The sequence below is a fragment of the Numida meleagris genome, chromosome 1 (genome assembly GCF_002078875.1).
Source record: "Numida meleagris isolate 19003 breed g44 Domestic line chromosome 1, NumMel1.0, whole genome shotgun sequence".
NCBI lineage: Eukaryota > Metazoa > Chordata > Aves > Galliformes > Numididae > Numida > Numida meleagris.
The window spans coordinates 126,595,408-126,614,735 of NC_034409.1; the positions used below are offsets into that span (position 1 = coordinate 126,595,408).

Genomic DNA, 19,328 nt, shown 5'->3' on the forward strand with positions numbered 1-19,328 from the left:
ATACATTTTTTAAAGCTTATTAAAAAAAATGAATATATTCTGGGCTATATTCTCGTTTCCATTTCATTGAGCTTCCGTCCCGCTTTGTAGTTTTGAAATAATTACATCAGGATGCATTTTAAGTAGAGAGGCAGTTACAGCAGGACAGAGAACTGTTAGGATTATATTTCCTTTTCTACACAGTAGCAAAGTCTGCGAGTGCGAGCAGCTCTGCACTACTTGCAGCTGAGCTGTACGCTGAGAAAATCTTCAGTCTTCTTTTTATAATTTCTCATACTCACCTAAATAAAAGGAAGAACAAACTGAGCGAGCTTTCCTGAAAGGTAAAGCATCTTCAGAGAAGGAGGTAAAGAGCATACTAAGGCTGGCAGTCTATTTTTGCTTAGAGAAACATTTTCTGTAAGAACATGTACCTCAGTGCTATTTTCTTTTGAAATATCTTATTGTGGTTATAGATCGATTTGTTTTGTTTGGTTGATTTTTCATGGTTTTTTTTTTTCTGCTGTGGCCATCTACAGATATTTGCAAATTCTTCATAATGTTAATTTGGATTATAAGAAGAATTTGAGTAATGTTGGAAGAAAGACACTATTTTTCTCCATTTTATTACATTAGCAATTAAAAAATACTGATGTTTTCTCCTGCAGAAGTGTTAGTAAGCTGCCCAAGCCTGGTGCTTTCTAGTTGCAGCTAGCCGTATGTTCCTTTGAAAGTCTCCCTCAGATCAGACACTACTTGTAACTGCTGTCAGATGTTGGAGCAACTCTGATGGCTCATTTTCTAAATAAAGAGCAGACGTTTGTTCTGGAGGGAGCAAACTAATTCACAGTTAAAACTAAACTCAGCGTCATTTGAGTCTATAAACCAGCCATGTCTCGAGACACCCTTGACCCAAGAAGTCAGAGACAGAGAACGCTGGGAAGCTGTCTTCTCCCCTGCCCTTTGAGTCCTGGTGCTCATTTCTGTGTCTGAGGAACAAGTGCAAAATGCTGTCCCTTGTGCACAGAGCAGCACCTCGATACTTACTGAAAAAGGAACCAGGCGGACTCTACTCATCTGAAGTCCTGCAGGGGTATTCCAGGCCCACAAGAGGTGAGGAATTGATCATGTTGTGGCTGGCAAATCTCTTAGGTAGGAAAGAGCGAGCCCTAAGTATATTCACAGGAGCAGGAAAAAATATGCTGGGACAAAGGAACAAAGGCAAATGTTACTGTTTAATTAATATTAAATAAGGTGAAGTTTCCTTGTGGGCATCGATTCATGTGCTGCATGATGTCAATAATTGCTTGTGAACTGGAGTCATTTTTCCCTCAGAACAGAGCATGACTTTTGAGATACAGCCACTACCTATCGACTAGCTCTATAGTCATTTTCAGGCATCAATGGATATGATAAAAATAAGTAGCATTTATTTTATACCACTGCATAAGCTTTGTACATTGTTCATTAGTAACGGAGTCTACTAGTCTTTTTTTTTCTATTATTGCACAGACCACATAGACATTTTCAACAGCCATAGGTCCCAGGACAAATGCAGAAGTCTTTAAGGGTGTTTTTTTGTTGGTGGTGTTTTGTTTTGTTTTTCCTTATTATTTGTTTTGATGGGGAGGCTATAAACATTCTGCTCTTTGAGGACAGTGCTGCAATAAGGTGGACATATTTGTCACTGTTTGGTGTTAATGCAATTTCCTGTTTTTCCTACTACATGATTCTCCTTTTAATCTTACTGGTGGTTAATATGCCATTTTATTTTTTTGGTTAAATGAAGAGTCCTGAGATTCAGCAAGGAGAAAATAATTAAAACTATTTGTTTCGCACAGGCTGTCAGCAGCTATTAGGGATTAGACAAATATAAATTAAGTTTCCCCCTGCCCCCCAGCTACGGTGCAGACTTTGCAAAGTTCACAAACAACTGTAATCCTCTTTTATTGAGCACGGATTTGAAAGTAAAGGTCAGTTATGTTTTGGTCACTAAGGAGTTTGTACAATTGGTAAAGACCAAGTGTTTAGGTTATTTTTAAGCGTTGAGATTATTTTTTATATAAAAAGCATGCTTGTTGCCTGGAAAACTCTTGCTCCTCGATTGTGGCTCAGTTACTGAGCTCAGGGACCGAGCAGCAGTCACAGCAGCCCACCAGTAGCTTGCAAAGCAAGGCAGGCTGGGCAGCTCGCACCTCGGGAATGGGAGTGCACTCAAAGAGATGCTGGCAAGTGCTGGTGGTCCCCACACTCTGCCACGAGCCCTACAGCCTTGCGATGTAACGTGCTGCAGCTGGAGCAGCCAGGCTGTTGCGGGGCACGGTGGAAGGGCAGGTAGAGAAATGGGTGGAAGTTTAGACTGCAGATGTGTTTTGCATACCACCCGGGAAGTGGAGCCCTAGTCTCGGCTGGAACAGCTCAATTCCGCAGCAGAGCACGTATTTAATAACAATAAGCGGCTGCAGAGCTGTGCAGACTTGCAGGGAAAGAGCAGAATTTTAAGCGAGCCATGGGAAGCGCGAGAGGGCTGGGGCAGGGCTGCCCAGTTCTGGCAGTCTGCGCTGGCAGCCAAGCCTCTGCTCAGACCTCAGCCCTTATTTCGGGGAGTTAAAAGCAGCAACTAAACCCCAGCAGGTTTCTGCATTAATTCCACTGGAAGTTTTCCCGGAAAACAAGTTTCATAATCTGCAACATTGCCGTTTGCAGTGCATCACTGAGCACGAGCAGAGCCTGCTCTTCAGTTGGAATTGCAAGGCTAACACATGCATGTGCAGCAAAACGACGTTACCAAAGAATTCAGTACGAGCTCCCTAAACAAAGCAAATTACTTCAACACCAGATGAGCCTGTAGCATGTATTTATTGAACCAGAGAACCTCGCAGTATTTGTGTCCCACTCCAGACAACTGCTCTAACGGCTTAGTCAGCAAGACCTGTGAATGAAAGCACAATAGAAACTATCCTGGAGCTCTTAATAAAATGAAAAGATTAATTCTCATCACTGAGAATCACATCTCATTATTCTGGCTGTTGATAATTCACAAGTGTAAAAGTCTCTGGGTTATTTTGTACAGTATCTCAGGCCATAAGCTGCCTCTGCCCTTAGTCAGTCCAGTACCAAAACCCCAGGCAGAAGCTCTCTGCAGAGACAGAGCTATTAGAGAATAATATAAATACTAAGGTTTACAGGAATATTTGGGGAAATTTTAAGATTCTTGCCCCTCAATATTTTTCATTTATTTTATTGTTTGTTTTTTTTTAATAGCAGGCTGGGGAAAGACTTCAGGTATGGAAGAGATTACACATTTTTTTCCATTCTTGTTTTTCATTGTCCTCCCTTGGCTCATAGGATTTGACCAATACCTCTGAATCTCATTTGCAGAACTTGAACCAATTCTCCCTGTAACGTGAGGTTCAGTTCCTCACAAGGACTAGGGTAAACCATATCACCTGTATATCAACATGACACTTCCTCTATGGTGTCCTTCATCAGCAAAAGAAGCAGGGACACAGGAAGGACCATTTGTGAATCCAGTGCCGGCCTTTGCAGGGGAGATGCTTATCATAAAGTAATGGCTGCATGTGCTACTTTAATGAGGATTTACCTTCAACATAAATCTGGATATTAAAATGGACAACCTTAGTAGATAGTAAAAGTCTAGGTCTTCTTACTTATTAGTACTTAGCATTCTTCAGGACATCCCACTTCCTTACTTTCCTTTATCTATTCCATTGGGAATTTTTTTTCACTTTCTTCCCCTTTGTAAATTAATACAAAGGCCCCCCAGGCTAACATCTCCCTCTGCCATGCAAGAAACAACCTTCCCTTCTTTCAGATTGTTTAGCCGATTAAATGTGATTGATTCAAGTTCACAAGGAATTGTGTTCAAGATGGAAATTTTCTGCTTCCATTTCAGACCTTAGGAAGCATTTGGGTAGCTGAGAATTTGCGTGTTTGCTCCATCTATAATGAGCTCTACAGTAAAAGATGAGATGCCTCAAATCTTGTTTGACGTAATTTTAGAAACATGACTAATCTCATTGAAATCAATGGCACTGTTTGCCTGTCTGAAGTTATACGCATTTTTTGGGCTCTTCACTTTTTTGACCATTGGTGGGTTCCTTAGCGCACAAAATGAGCCTCAGGGTGGACTGATTTAAACAAAAGCCACTTATGTGTGCAGAGCTTAAACCCACCTTCAGTCACACACACCAAGAGGATTGATTTGAATAATCAAATTCAGCCTTCCTTTGCATTTGCTTTTTTAGTTTGTTAAAAGCAGGTCGACTGTGGTGGGTTAGTGAGCTTTATGTTATGTTGATTTGCAACTGAATATAGTTTTCACCTTTAAATTTAGTACTTCTCTTGGGTAACCAAAAGGAGGATGAGCTATGTAGACATCTCCATAATTGTATGGCCTCAGAATATATCTGTGATTTCATGCATTCTGTTCTGATAGAAAATGGGAAATGCTAGTTTTGTTTATGAGATGAGTAATTCTTTATTCTACAAGCTGCTATCAGGTGAAAGATGAGTGCAGTTAAAATGAAGAGAACTGTCATTTTTTAAAGGATTTTATTACTTAAACGGGAATATCTTGAACTTATTGGATACATATTTTTCATCAAAACAGAGGATGTGTAATCTGTAATTATTTACTGATTCTATTTACTGTTCCTGTCAGAAGGAAAATCTGAGCCACTCTCACTTATTTATATTCTAAAATTTCCGTAGAAGGTAAGTCTACTCTTCTTGTTTTCCATCTTCATAATAAATAACTCCCTTGATTATATTTTTTCAGTTTATTATTCCAGATTAAGTGCTGAAGTTGACAGCAACTGGAATTATAGGAAACATCCAATTGCAGAACAAAATTCCTTTCCTCCTCACCACTCATTTGTCTTCCAGTTGAGGCTTTTTCCTTTCCTTTTCTACTTCCTAGTTTGGGAAATATTGTAAAATTATCATTTAAACACTCTAACTGTTCTGAAAACAGAAACCCAGACCAGTCGGAGCGTGGACAGTGCTAAAAAAAAACGTTTCAAGAAACATTTAGATATTGTACTGAGGGACATAGTTTAGTGGGAAATATTGGTGATAGATGCACAGTTGGACTGGATGATCTTGGAGGTCTTTTCTAACCTTGGTGATTCCGTGATTCTAAATGGTATTTGGATATCTGCTTTAAACTTCTTCTTTCAGCCAGAACAGGCTCTTGCAGGAATATCTCACATCAGTCCTGCAGAAAGACTCAGAATCAGCGAAAGCAGAAAGGAAGTGATGGCTGCGACCCAGGGAGAGGATAGGTGCTGCTGGGTGATGTCTGTCTCTCTGTGCTGGAGCTCTGCTGGGTGCAGATCTTGGCTGCCTCTGAGGACCCAGATGCACAGCTATGCTGGGGAGCCTCTGGTAGTTCCACAGTGATGGGCAGTTCATTTCCACCATGCTGCTCCCCTGTCCTCCTCCTCAAAAGGAAAGGGAGGGGAAATACAATGAGAAAGGGCTTATGAATTTATATATAAGGACAGGGAGGTGGCTCTCCCAGCACTGCCCCAGTGTGGCTCCGTACTGCGGGGTCCACCCTTTGGGCACTGCCCCACACGGGTCCCCACACACAGCTGCTCCCCCAGCCCTCCTGCCCCACTGCTGCCCCTCTCCACGGGCTGCAGCTCCGGCCTGGGCCACTCCTGCGGGGGTACCCATGGGCCGTGCCTCCTGTAGGCCTCAGCCACTGCTGCCCTGTGGGCTCCTCCGTGGCCGCATGGGGAGATCTGCAGTAGCGCAGTGGTGTGTAGCTCTGGCAGCAGCAGGTCTCTCTGGGGCAGCTGGAGCTGCTCTGCTCTGATATGGAGCACTGCTGGGCTCTGCTCACAGAGGACACTCCTGCATCCTCCATACTACCCAAACATCTCCATACAAACTCCGTACACCTTCACTGACCTGTGAGTGTGATGTGTGGCAGGCCAGCTGGTCAGCCACTATGAGACAGGAGAATTTGGGCTGAAGTTTGGTTTTTTTTTTGCCTGTGCTAGCACAAGCACCATCTCTGCCTGGTCTTTGATAACATCTGGAGAAATATCCCCCTTTGTGCTTAGCCAGGAAGGGATTTGCACCTTCTCACCATAGTTTCAGTGCCAGCAGGAGCCCCAGGAAATCCCTGGCTTCTGTAACTGCACTGGGACTGGCACAGGACTGTTCTGTACCCCTTCTAGAGACCAGAGCCTGTGAACCAGATATTAGCCTGTTTAATTTGGGTTTGTCTCATTTCATCTGTTCTCTGTGTAGTCTTTAAGTTTTTTGATCTCATCATAGCTTGTAAATGATTTCTGTGTTGTGGTTCTTTTAAAGATTTAGGAGTTCCATCCACTTTTGTCCAGAGTGCTTGTAAGCAGTAAAATAAATTAACAGTCCTGATAAAAAACTTGTAAAGTTGGTGATATAAGTGCTTGCTTCCATTTTCATAGAAGGGAAATGATGTGAAGGCAGTGACTCATCAAACATTAAACAGCAAGTAAAAGGTTAAAGGTAAAGGTAGGGGCCTACAAGTCAAAAGTAGCCGTGTATCTTATGCTTAAAAGCTTTGTTTTCAGCAAAAGCCTAGATATTTACTTTGCATTAGCCTTTGGGTAAAAAAATAAGTTGTTCTAAAATTTATGCACCCAGGAGCATCATCTTCAGCATTTGTAGCATTGCTGTGTCTTCCACTGTCTATATCTGCTTAAAAAGGCAGCTGCCGTTTCAAACGTAAACAAACACTTCTGCGTGCTCTTCTGTGTTGTTCCCCAAAAGCTGGCCTCTTTTGTAATAATTCAGCAATCTGAAGATGACCCATGTGCTGGTATGAGAAAACGCATTCAGGAATGAAAGCTCTAAAGCTTTCATGGTTGTTTGTTGTTGTAAGTCCTCTTTAATTTTGATCTATTTACATCTTGATTCATATTTAAATTGTGTTTCCAACTAAAATAAATTGGTTGCATGTTATTAAATGAGGCAGATGTTCAAGCCACTACCTATCAAAGAGGTTGCTTCTGTAAGAGCGTTGTTGGAAGGAGGAGCAGTCTTACATTCTAATTTATATTTCTCAGATAGTAATAGTTCAAAACCCGGCAGAGCTAAAGCCTTGCATAGCTAATAAAAATAACAAGATGGTTCCTTAGCTTTTTTCTAGCATGAATACTAAGTTTTAATTAAGTATTCTTACTTAATGATAGATCAGTCTGCATCTAGGAATGAAGAAGGTTATGTTGAAATACTGACATGATACTGTAATTATGGCCGTAGAACTGGTGGTAAACAAATTTTTTTTTCCTTTACTTTGCAGAGAAGGAATAACAGTCTAGCACGCTAGTAACAGTTCAGTCTAGTAACCAGTCTAGTGCACCAGGATTAAGATTTCGCCTGACCAGTAGTAGATCACTCTGGCTGTCTGTTCATAGAGATATTGCAGAAAATGTCAGATTATGTGAAGGTACCCAGGATAATGTAGAGTGATTTAAGTGCATCCTAAGCAGTAGGTAACTCCTGCGCATCGCTTGCTTTCCAGATGGAGTGCCACACTCCCAGGAGCATCTTCAGCATTTTGTGAAGTCTCCTGAATTCTTCCTCCTGCTGTCGCCGGCCTTCTTTCCTAGACTGAATGTTCTTCCAGCAAGTGGCTGTCTCTGCTGGATGCTCATACAATGCCTGGGGCAACAGGGTCCTATTTGTCAAACTTTGCATGCTATTACTGAGCTGAGGAAAGAAACAACTGTAATGTAACTTGAGTAGCTACAGCGGTATCTCAGTTTTGACTTTGAAGACCTTGCTGTCTGCTGCAAAGTGAGCTTAGAAATCAACATGCAGGCAAAGTAAGCTTCCTCAGTGCACTTGACAAAATGAACAAAGGATTCAGTTATGATTAATGACTTTGACCTGAAATTTCAACTCCCTGCAGTTATGTAATGTTGAGTTCTTGCTTCTGGTTTGAAAAATGCTTAAAATTAAACATTATTCTTCTAGTCCTTCATTCCAGCAGCTTAGAAAATGCAAAGTGTGAATCGAAAAATGCTCACTCAAATCGCTGGGGCTATGTTGCACTTCTAGGTTAGAGAGATTCCATTTGAAATTAAGACATCTAAATTTATTTTTGTTCATTTAGGCATCTGCAAGTGAATTCAGTGTTGAAGCTGATATTTGCAGCCAGTGTAGATTTTTTCAGTAGGGCCCAGAAAGCCGGCCAGCCAACAGGGGCTTTGTTCAGCCGCCTGACAGCATAAGCATCTGATGCTACTTGAGGTGACACGCGAGGTCCTGCTCAGTCTGAAGCAGCTGCATTGGAAGAGGCGGGCTCAGGGCTGTAGCTGCTGTTGTCCTCAGCAAACCTTTGCTCGTGTTTTCAGTCTGACAGTAGAGCCATCCCAGGGCTTCAGAGCAGAGCTGCTTGGCAATTTTCCAGCAAAGCAGATTTCTCGGAAAGCATTGCACTGACACAAAAACAAAGTGAAACCTTCCACCAATGACACCATCAAAAGATTCACTGGAAATCGGGCATTCAAGCCTGCGTCCCTGCCTGCTTCTTGGGCCACCGAGCCAAAGGCTGACCCCAGCAGTGTGACCCCAGGCCAACCAAGAGGGTTTCTTTCTTCCAGGGGCTACTTCGTCTCGAAGCTTCTCAGCCTCCTAGCCAGGTCCTGATGTGAAGACGAGGAGGGCCTTCTGAGCCTCTCAGTGTCCCTGGATGTTCTGGAAATGTCTTTCCAGAAAATTTGGTTTCAATAGGAAGGGAATGAGAGAGTCAGGATTTGATACTCTTGTGTCTATTTGCCAGGTATCTCTGCTTCTTTTCTTTATAGCAACTTGTGTGAGGGTGTTCAGGGAAAAGCTGCTCACTCTCCCAGAAAAGGTATAAATTATTTATATTATAAAAGCTTTCCTTCAACATCTTGATTTTTCTTTTTCAGTTTGAAAACTGCTTTGTGTTCTTAATTCATCGGTGTTTCACCTTCTATTATATATTAATATCCTTGTTTCAAAATGATTTCTGTATAGCCGCAACACTGACAGGAAAAAGGCTTCACGTTTTACCCCTGCCATTTCTGTTTGTAGTTGCTGCCCCTTTTTAAAGATGAAATCTAGAGAGTTTTATTATGGTACGAATTTGCAAGTTATGGGCTTGAGGAGAAATTAATTTGATGGTGCTGACTGAGCCTCCAGGGAGAGCCATATATTCAATAAAACATCTCTACATCTCTATCTCTTTTGGGTCTATAATCAAAGCAGAAATCATAGAGAAAGGGAATAATAGCGAGCTATATAGGAAGGAATAGGAAGAGAAACAGAACACAGATGGCAGCCAGGACATTTAGTGACAGCAGAGAACTCTCAAAAGCTTTGCTGCAGACCTCTGGTGGCACTGACCTCCTGGAGATCTGACATGTGTCATCAGGACTTACATCCAGCTGCTACACATTATTTACCAAAGATTGCTGAGCACACCTTACACCTTTGTAATGATTTCCATTCTACTCTTTGTTTTCAGTACTTTATGTTTCAGCTGATTACTTTTTAGCTGATTAGTTTTAGCTTAAATTTCCAAAGCAGTGATTGCTTTAGGAGGTTTAGACACTACCGAAGTTACAAAATGAGTGTTGAGAGCGCTTAGCCCATACTCTCTGACATTAGAGCAGCTTTTGTTATTCCAGCCCCGAGTCTTGCATCCTTACGTATTCTTGCATTGATTGAGTAGTTCACAGATCACGGTAATCGGTGCATCCTGGAACACAAGTAATTTGTTTCTCAACGTTTGTTTTTTTGCCTTAATATTCATGGAGACACTATCCCAGCTTTCCCATTTTTGACGGTTTTCAAACTATTCTGTGTTGTGCTTTTCCTTAGTTCTTGAGAGTCAAATGGTGCTTTAATGGTGATTGGATCTAATCCCTCCGTTAACTGCCATTAAGTAGGTAAATGACTTTTCTAAACTAAGTAGCAGTAATCTCATATCTCCTTCCTGTTGATAAGCTCCACTGTGTGTGTCAGTAGTAGTGCTCAGCGATCCCAGATGATTCATCTGATGAGGTGTATATTCATCTTTTCAGTGCAGAGGCAAGTCAGCAAAATGCCAACATTTGCAAAAACATTACCAGAATGAGCAACTTTGAGAAAAGTAAAGGGACCTTGGCAAGAATATGCAAGTATCCAGGCCCAAAATATGACTTATTTAGTGCTTGCTATGTCTTCATAGCTGGAACTTGGGAAACATGTTGCTGTCTAGAAGTATGTCTTCTTCCTGAGCCAGGAATGGTCTGATGGGAGCTTAACTGTTTAGAAAAGAGAGGCCACAAAGTAAACACCTTGAAGCTCCCTGCAGAAGCACTCAATGTCCCTTTAGCTCATCAGCCCACAAGCAGATTTTCCATATTAACTGAAAACCAAATGATGTAATCGATGTGAGCACATGAGGTAGCTCAACCATTATGAAACTGGTGTGGATGAATGTCTTCTCATCAACCCATTTAGTACTGCTGCTGAGGGATTTTTCAACAATTTTTACTATAGTACAAAATGTATGGATAAAGGTGTTTTAATGTGTTTTACCTCTGCATTATGTCATTTGCCAGCATGCCAGACAGTTCTAGGTGCAGCCCTGTTTGGCTGCTCATTCCTTTACCTCAAAATGCAGCAGCAATGTCAGTCAATTTGCCAGCTGCTTCCTGCTCTACATTCTCTTTGTTCAACCCTCTCATCTGCCATCTCTCATGATGGCAACATCCTGAAATAATTAAATATGAATCAAATACTATCAAATAATTGGGATAAGGGAGCAGTGGGTGAAGCTATTCCAGAATAATAGTCCCACCCTTCTGACACAAAGTTCTGTATCCCTCCTGCTTTTTCAATCATATGGCCAACTCTATCAATCAATACAATTTGAAGAATATGAATGTTATCCATTTAAACTATTCATCATTGCATTTAAGACACGTAGCAAGGCTCTCATTAGATGCTTATAGACACTAAAAATATTACTGGGAAAGTGGATGGATTTCAGAAAAGGAATCATAGGAGCTTATTAGCTTTGTCTCCTGTCCAATTTCCTGTGGTTTCCAATGTACATACCATGCAGCCTGGAGCTTTGTAGTAGTACTGTCTGCTCAGAACTCTGAGCTAGGAATCCAGATGTGGGCAGAACAGGATGAGTACTGGAATAATGTACTGCCATCATATATAACTGATGCAGACACATGATTTCCAAAGAGTAAAGCTATTGTGCTGTGGTAGGCAAATGAAATGGATGTGACACTTCATGGTGACAGGGCTGACCATCATCAGCTAACACGTTTTGTGAACACTAGCACCTAGTATTGACAAGATTACATGGCACTTAGAAATGTGTTAACTGGCAAGTCTTTAAGAAAAAAAAAACAACCACATCTTTTTGGGACATATCCCAGTTTTGCACAGAACAGAATATTTCATTTGATACTGAAAAAAAATTATTCTGTGTTGATCATTTACTGTTGATGAATACTTAAACAAAATAATGAAATAACAAAGCTTCTTTAAATCAGCATCTTCTTTGAGCATAAACAATGCCAAAACAGTGCGTATAGAATGCATTTTGCTTAACTTGAACACATAATTAAAAAAATAGCTAAATGCCAAATAATATGAACATAATCAACTTTATCAATACTGTAACAAAAAAAAGGAATTGCAGATGCAGAATTTCATTCAGAAAAATGTTAAGCATAAACCAGTTCTACTTAGATACGACAAACATTTTAGTTGCAATTGTTTGGATACTAATAATATAATAATTTGAAAACAAAAATACAATATAAAAAAAGGTTTAACACAAATTGGTAACTGAAGGCTAAAGAAGCATTGTGTATTTTATTGAAACCCCTCTTGTCCTAAGTCCAACCAACTCATGAACAAGATGTTACTGATTCTATATGAAATGTGTATTATTTTGTTACTCCTTTTTTTTTCTAATTCTGGTAAAGTGCAGAGTATCCCCTGTGATTGGAATGGTACTTGTTCTCACTGCTTGCCTGCCGGTAGCTTTCAGTAATACCTCAGAGTCACAAAGGTAGGAGCTCTTTCCTAGACAGGAATAGTATAGAGCATCGTAGCAAAAATCCTGGATTTTATAGGTCAAGGTGTTCAATGAGTAGCAGGCAATTTCTATAGCCTTCCATCAGATGCTCTTCATCCTAGAAGGTATCTAAGCATAGGTTAGATGTGTTTCTAGTCTCTTGCTTGTGTCCATTTTCTTTTCAAGAGCTTTATGGTTCCTCCTCATCTTTTACTGATATATCATGTAAAATAAGACCTATGGGACTACCAAGAGAGTTGGAAACCAGGAGTGGTGCTTCCAGTGCTGGAACAAATAATCCTGCTCCCTGTCTGAAGACTTGTGAAATGCTCCAGTAGCTGCAAATTGGTCCCAATTTCTTCCTTCCCATGAGTTCCTCAGGCATCCATAAAAAGGCAGGACCTGTGCAAGTGTCTGTGTATGTGTGTGTTGCTGTTGACCTGTGGGTGTGCAGTAGATCCAACACTTCGGAAAAGAATCTTGGCTGTGCATGGGCAGGTGGATGTAGTGTGCCTTCACAGTAGGTATGGACATGGTCCACAGGTGGAGTTACCCTTCCAGTGTCTGAAAACAGATAGGTCATCCAGCCAGCTAAATGGCCAGGGCACTTCTGGCACAGGGCTCCCTTTTTACCTTGAATAAAACAAAAAGGATGCCGAAACAGCAAAGAGGTCTTTGTGTAAGGTAACGTTAAATTTTTCAGCATTAATTAAGCACTCAGAAAATGGGATAAGACAATTAATTAATCATACATATGCAATTCTGTTCTCCTTTGCACTGGAAATATTGTTTTCCTTTAACTTAAATTAGTATACACTAATTACTTGATATATTGTAGTATATTTTCTCCTATGTGTTTAGATAATTACTGTCAGTAACAGCTAGTAGAAGGTTCCCAGTACAGTACCTGTATATCCTGTAAATTGAAAGTTTGCACTGAACCTTATACTCGGCATACTGGATATGGTGCACAGGATGAAAAACAAATTAAATCTTGTGAAAATCTACTCAAGCTGACCTTAATGGATGGTGATGATGTCACTGTGCTTATGAGACTGTTCACAGTGTCCATGTAAGCATATTTAGTATACTATAGAGTCATAGAATGTCTTGGGTTGGAAGGAATATTAAACATCATTTAATTCCCACCCCCTGCCGTGGGCAAGGCCCACCCACCAGCACAGGCTGCCCAGGGCCCCATCCAACCTGGCCTTGAGCACCTCCAGGGATGGGGCATCCACAGTTTCTCTGGGCAGCTTGTGCCAGGGGCTCAACACCCTCTGTGTGAAAAATTTTCTCCTAATATCCAATCTAAATCTCCCTCTTTTAGTTTAAAACTGATCCCCTTTGTCCTGTCACTATCTCCCCATGTAAAAAGTTGGTCTCTGTCGTGTTTATAAGATCCCTTTAAGTACTGGATGGCCACAGTTAGGTCTACTTGGAGCTTCTCTTCTCCAAGCTGAACAAGCTCAACTCCCTCAACCTGTCTTCATAGGAGAGGTGTTCCAGCCCTCTGGTCATCTTCATGGCCTTCCTCTGGACCCGCATCAACAGCTCTATGTCTTTCTTGTGCTGGGGACCCAGCATCATGTGAGACTTTTCTTTATTTTCATTACATTGAACAATAAGAATTTGCAGTATGGAATAGTTTGGTAAAGATCTACTGGAGCTGCATGAACAAAACCAACAATTGACTTTCAATTCATATATAATCTTTATTTAACTTTTTTGGTGGGAACTTACCTGACATATAAAAAAAATTAAAATCTTTATGTCTTGAATAACCTGTGAGACCCTTACCATTGAATTAGGAAGGGCACATGGTATTTCTGACACTGTGGGAAGATGCATATAGATGAGACTCTGCTCATAAGACCATAATCACAGAATTCCGCCCACAGACATTCACAGTTCTTTTAAAGCATTTTAGTTATGAGCTGCTGTCATTAAGATTTGCGAGTCATTGACATTGACATTTATACTTGTTTGTGCTGGAGAGCTGTTGAAGTCAGGAACATAATGTCCAGCGAACCATTGCGTGAACTAATGGTTTATCTGTGTCACTAGATTTTTAATTAAAGCACAGCAGAACATTAAAAACTTTCTTCTCTGTCATCCAGAATAGATGAAATAAAATGAGAATGCTTATATTCACCTTTGCTCTTCTTCTTTACAGTATTAAGATATTTTATAGCTCACCATAACTGATTATGATAGTAGCCACTGTATGCCTTTGTCAACAAGTAGAAGCCACTTTTTAGAGTCATCCTGACTCTACAAAGAGTTATGCAAGCATATAACTTTATATTGTTTAAGTAACCTGCTGGATGTGAATGGCACTATTTTCCATATAATAAAGAAGGTTGAAGTAGTAGCAATAGAGTACTAAACTGAGATAAAGAACCACTTTGTAAATGTTCAGTTTCTCTAGATGGTATGTCACAGTATGGCCATCTTCTTAAAAAAATACTCCAGAAGTCACCTGGACCTAACATACTGTTTTTGTAACATACTGGCTGATATTTTGCTGAGAATAGTGCTCTGGATAGATGATCATAGAATTATAGAATGATTCATCATCTTGTTTCATTAGATGGTATTTGAAATGGGACACACTGTGTTTGTGTGGTAACTGTTAGTAGAAACTAAACTGGATGTTATATGGCCACTGAAGGAATGTATGGTGGTTTTATATTTCTTAGCAGCCAATTGGCATCAGTAGTTTTTCCTTCAACTTAAACACCTTTGGACATGGGCTTGGCATGTAACCTGTGGGACATGTGTATTGGAACAAAGTATGGCTCTGGGCATGGAAGGGCCTCGGCAGAGTTAGTTCCTTCTTCAGCAATTCACATTTTGGGTAATGATGTAACTCTGTTCATATAGGGAACTTCTAATCCTCAGAGGTGCTGAAGGTGCTGTGCCCCACAGGGAGGTCTACGTTTGGGTGACCTTGCCGTATTGTGTGATTTGGCATGGCTCTGATTCAACTGTAAATGAGGCCAAATGTCGGATGCATCATATAAACTAATGATTACTAAAAAAACTGTGCTGTATTTAGTGATTTAGTGTGCAGTGAAAAAAACAGATGGGTTGTTTCCTTTTAAAATTCTCCGAACTTTGTCACAAAAAGCTTCAAATGACTTAGATTTTTTTTTTAATTAGTCACTGAGTAACTGTCTCATCAAGTGAGTTCTTCACGAAAAGACATCTTGTCAGGTGCAGCAGACAAAGCAATGAACAGCATTGGTACTATTACTGACTCACAGAATGATATTGCAAGGATTGTAAAATGACACCTTGTTATCTAGCAGACACTGATCATAACTGTACCATGTATAAAAACAAAACATATCAAATGTGTTGTAAATATGTCCTCCAATGAAGGAAAATAACTGTCATTGAAATCAATTCAGTGATAAGCTGTATGATCCTTCTGAACGCAAAACAGGAGGGAATGTTTTACATATCCTCGGGATGAAAGGAGTTATCACTCTCAGCTATTCGTTTGTTAATGTTCATTTAACACACATGGTATATCAGACACCATAAATCTTTCACTATTTTGCTTTATGACACTGCAGAACTCTGAAAATTATGCTCTGTGTTAAATGTAATTCCTTGGTTTACCTGCCTGCTTGGATTGAACTACCGAAACTTAAATTGCTGTCGTGGTTTTTACCATACTTTGCTCATGTCATATTGTTGCAATGAACACATTATGCATACATAATAGCATTCATCTTAAGGCAGAGTACAGGCCTTTTCATCCATGCAAAGAATGAGTAATTACACTTGGATTTTAATATTTGTGTTTGCTTTGGGGTTTATTAGTTCTAACTGTGAAAACTCAGTCATTTTGTATGCTGTATCTGATGAGGTCTTGAAAAAATGGACCAGAGTTTTCCATGCACCTGTTCTGTGGCCTTAACCTATCTGAAAATAGTGCTGTGGTAAAACTGGACCTGTACTCTGCCAGTTTGATAGGTGGCATTCTCATCATTACCAGCTTGAGGTTATGGTGAAAAACAAAGGAAATTGATTGTCACTGGTAAGATCCTGTGGCAAAATGAAAGCCTTTTATCGTACCTCTCCTGAATCTGTTTTTTGTTGTTGTTTATTCTGCAGACTCCAGAAGAAGGAGCCTCTACAAGCGTCTATGCAGCAGTATCACCTGAGATGGAAGGAGTTGGCGGCTGCTACCTATACAATGAGGAAAGGACAAAATCAGCTGACGTAGCATATGATGAGGAGCTGCAGAGAAGGCTCTGGACAGAAAGCTGCAAGATGGTTCGGATTTCTGATGAATCCAGCAGAGTTCCCTAGAAGAAGCCACTTCCAGCTGGGTAAATGAAATGCATTGGCAAGCATCTTAGGTGAATTCTTGCAGCATCAGTCATCATCCTGGAAATCACCGTTCAGTCCCAAAGGCAAACATGAACAGCTCTGTTCTTCACTCAAACCCCTAGTCTGCTAGGGTGTGGGGGGAATATTCCCACAGAAAGATGTACGTGGTTGGTTTTAAATCTAACCATCAGTTTTGTAAATCATGATGTTTCAGTCCGTGATTAAAATACAATCTTTAACCTTGTGCAGAGTTGAGTTTTCATTTTTTGTTCATCAAGAGAATACTTTCCCTGGTGAGTGCTGCGTGTCTATGGCATGTTGAACTCAAGCCACCTTTGTACATACAGTTTACTCTTTCATAATCAGTTTTAAAAGTTGCAGCTTCTTTCCTTAATCTTCATTAATCTTTAAGACTCTTTATACTGAATGTCAGTTGATTCTAATTCAGACATTTGGCATTCATTATAATTATGTTGTTTCTAACATAACATTAGTTTTATATGCCAAATTTTATCCAGAGGTTTTAAGTGAAAATGAGAACAAAAAAAATATGTAAATACATATGGTCTTCAGACAGGATGTGGAATTCAAATGTTTTCAGATGAAAGGATTTAAATGAGAATCTTAAGAATGAGGAAGGGATCGAATGTCAAAATGATGGTGTGTGTTGTGGCAGAGGGTGCAGTTAGCCTGTTGTCTCTGCACTGGGGATAGGTTACTTGTCCCCATTTCTCCTGAGCCTGTGTAAGCTTGTTTCTTGCATTTTCTTTAGCAAGGAGGTTCACTCATCTACCCCTCTTAGATAGAGTCACTTCCTTTGGTTAGTTTTGAACCTGGTTGATATGAGTTTCAACACTAAAACTGGTGATTCGGAAAAGACATCAAACGGTGCTGTTCTGTGTTGGTAAGGGTTTTGGAGTTGAACACTTTCAACATGCCCTCTTTAAGTTGTTTCTTTTTCATACTGAAAAGTAGTCCATGCTTACTCACTTGAATTACTTACAAAGAAGCGATAGAATATTTTTCATTTAATTATGCATTTCTCTCCTAAGAATTCCTAACAGACCATTTGCATTTTTTTTTGGCTGTTACTGAGAGTGAAACTGACATCTTTTATGGAACTATCTTTGATAACCCCCAAATTTCTCTTCTGGTAGAGTGGTCATTTCAGATACTGCCCGTTTTGGACAGTGAGTACAATTCTACCTGTGTATGCCGTTCAAGAAAAATGTTCACATCCATGAAGTAAGGAAGAAAACTGACGTGACAATATAGTTTGAGATTCTACACGCTCAAATAACTAAAAGACAGAACTGGATTGATGGTAGTTCAACATTTTAGCAGTGAAGGTGATGACGTGTTGGAATAACTTCCTGTCAAGTTTAGAAGTTGCCCCACCACACTTCTCAGTGGAAGAAACTTTCCAAGCATGGACTCTGTGACTAGGGAACCTGAACTCTTGCTCTTGATGGCCTTCTCCCATGTCATTAATTTTAGATATTATCTGGAAAAGCATCACAATCCTGTAAATTCCATCACATTTCCTTTTCTAAGATTATCTTTTTTAAGATACACACAGTGAAAGAGAGAAGGAGTATTGGAAATCACTGCATGACAGAACTAAATGCAAAAATACTGTTGTGCTCTCGTTTGCAGCAGACTATAAACAATATGAATGTGTTCCTATGCACTGAACCCCAGACTAATATCCCCTTTGGGCTTTTGAGCTCAAACCTGGTACTTCACTGACCATATCTCCAGCCTTTGGTTAAGAGAGAGATCACATCTGACAGAAAGAAAGCATACTGACATTCCCACAGAATATCAAGGAGATGCCAAGACAAAAAATAGTACGAACAACGAAAAGCAGATGAGAATGAAAATAATAAAAATCTGAAGGAGAGCATATTTCCCCTCTGAATTAAGTAATGCATGATTTATTTCTGTCTCCTTAGAGTTAGTGTATACGTGGGTTAGCAGCAGGAAGTTTATCACTCACTCACTATAGCACTTTCTCCGTATGACTGGCTGACTTTTTTTTGGTAACTGAATGTAGTGTTTGTGAAATGTGCCAGACTGACACCCTGGGAACTAAAATCCTCTGTTTATTCACGGATCATGCACAGGATGCACTAAGCCTGCTAGACAGCCAACATTTTCATGTTGCCATAGCATTCCCACAAAGCATTGCTGCTGCTAGAAGTATGTCTAGGATTACTCAAATTAGATAGAACCAAATTACCTTCAAGATTAACTCTATCAAAGCTACACAATATTTAAACAATGAGTTTCAAGTACCATAAGGACTGGTAAAATAGCAAATGCTAAAGGGAGTTAGCCACTCTTTCAGTGTAATCTGAACCACTTTGTTAGTGGTCTCTGTTTTAACAACATTGAAAACATGGTTTGTGAGAACCAGGAATACAGATTGTGCCTGAATGAGGGAAAACCATGTCCTAAAACCAGAGATTTCTAGAACAGTGCAACATGATGAAGTTGTAGTTGAGCTAGTTGTAAAAGCATTATCTTAGGAACTAAAAGTGGTAAACTCTGTCAACTGTGCAGTATCATATATGCGTATGAGCTTGTCTTGAGTAAAATCCTGTGTTGTTATAAAGGTTTGTATGTCACTATGAGTCCTCCCCTGTGATAGTTGCAAAAATCCAACTTAATCCTTAGCATGTCTATTTAGGGATATACACATATATATATGTCCCATGTAGAAGCAGGACAATGATTTTACCTCTGCATACAAGCAATGCTAAGAACTCACTGACTTTTCACATTTCAAAAACATGGAATTCCTGAAGACTGGAGAAGCCTGGTTTTTTACTTCACGGAAGATATGGCTTAGAGATGGTTTGTGTCCTTACAGTAGATGCAAGTGTATATACAACGAACACACAAACAAAACCCTACCTGA

The 19,328-nt window shown here is 40.1% G+C and overlaps 1 protein-coding gene across 1 annotated transcript in view; it reads left to right on the forward strand.

Annotated features, from left to right (window-relative positions):
- DHRSX (dehydrogenase/reductase X-linked) overlaps window positions 1-16,649 on the forward strand; it is a 161,720-nt gene extending 145,071 nt beyond the window's left edge. Inside the window, exon 7 of the mRNA XM_021411563.1 lies at window positions 16,187-16,649. Within this exon, the coding sequence (XP_021267238.1) occupies window positions 16,187-16,384 (198 nt within the window). The 3' untranslated portion in view covers window positions 16,385-16,649. The remainder of the gene's footprint in view (window positions 1-16,186) is intronic.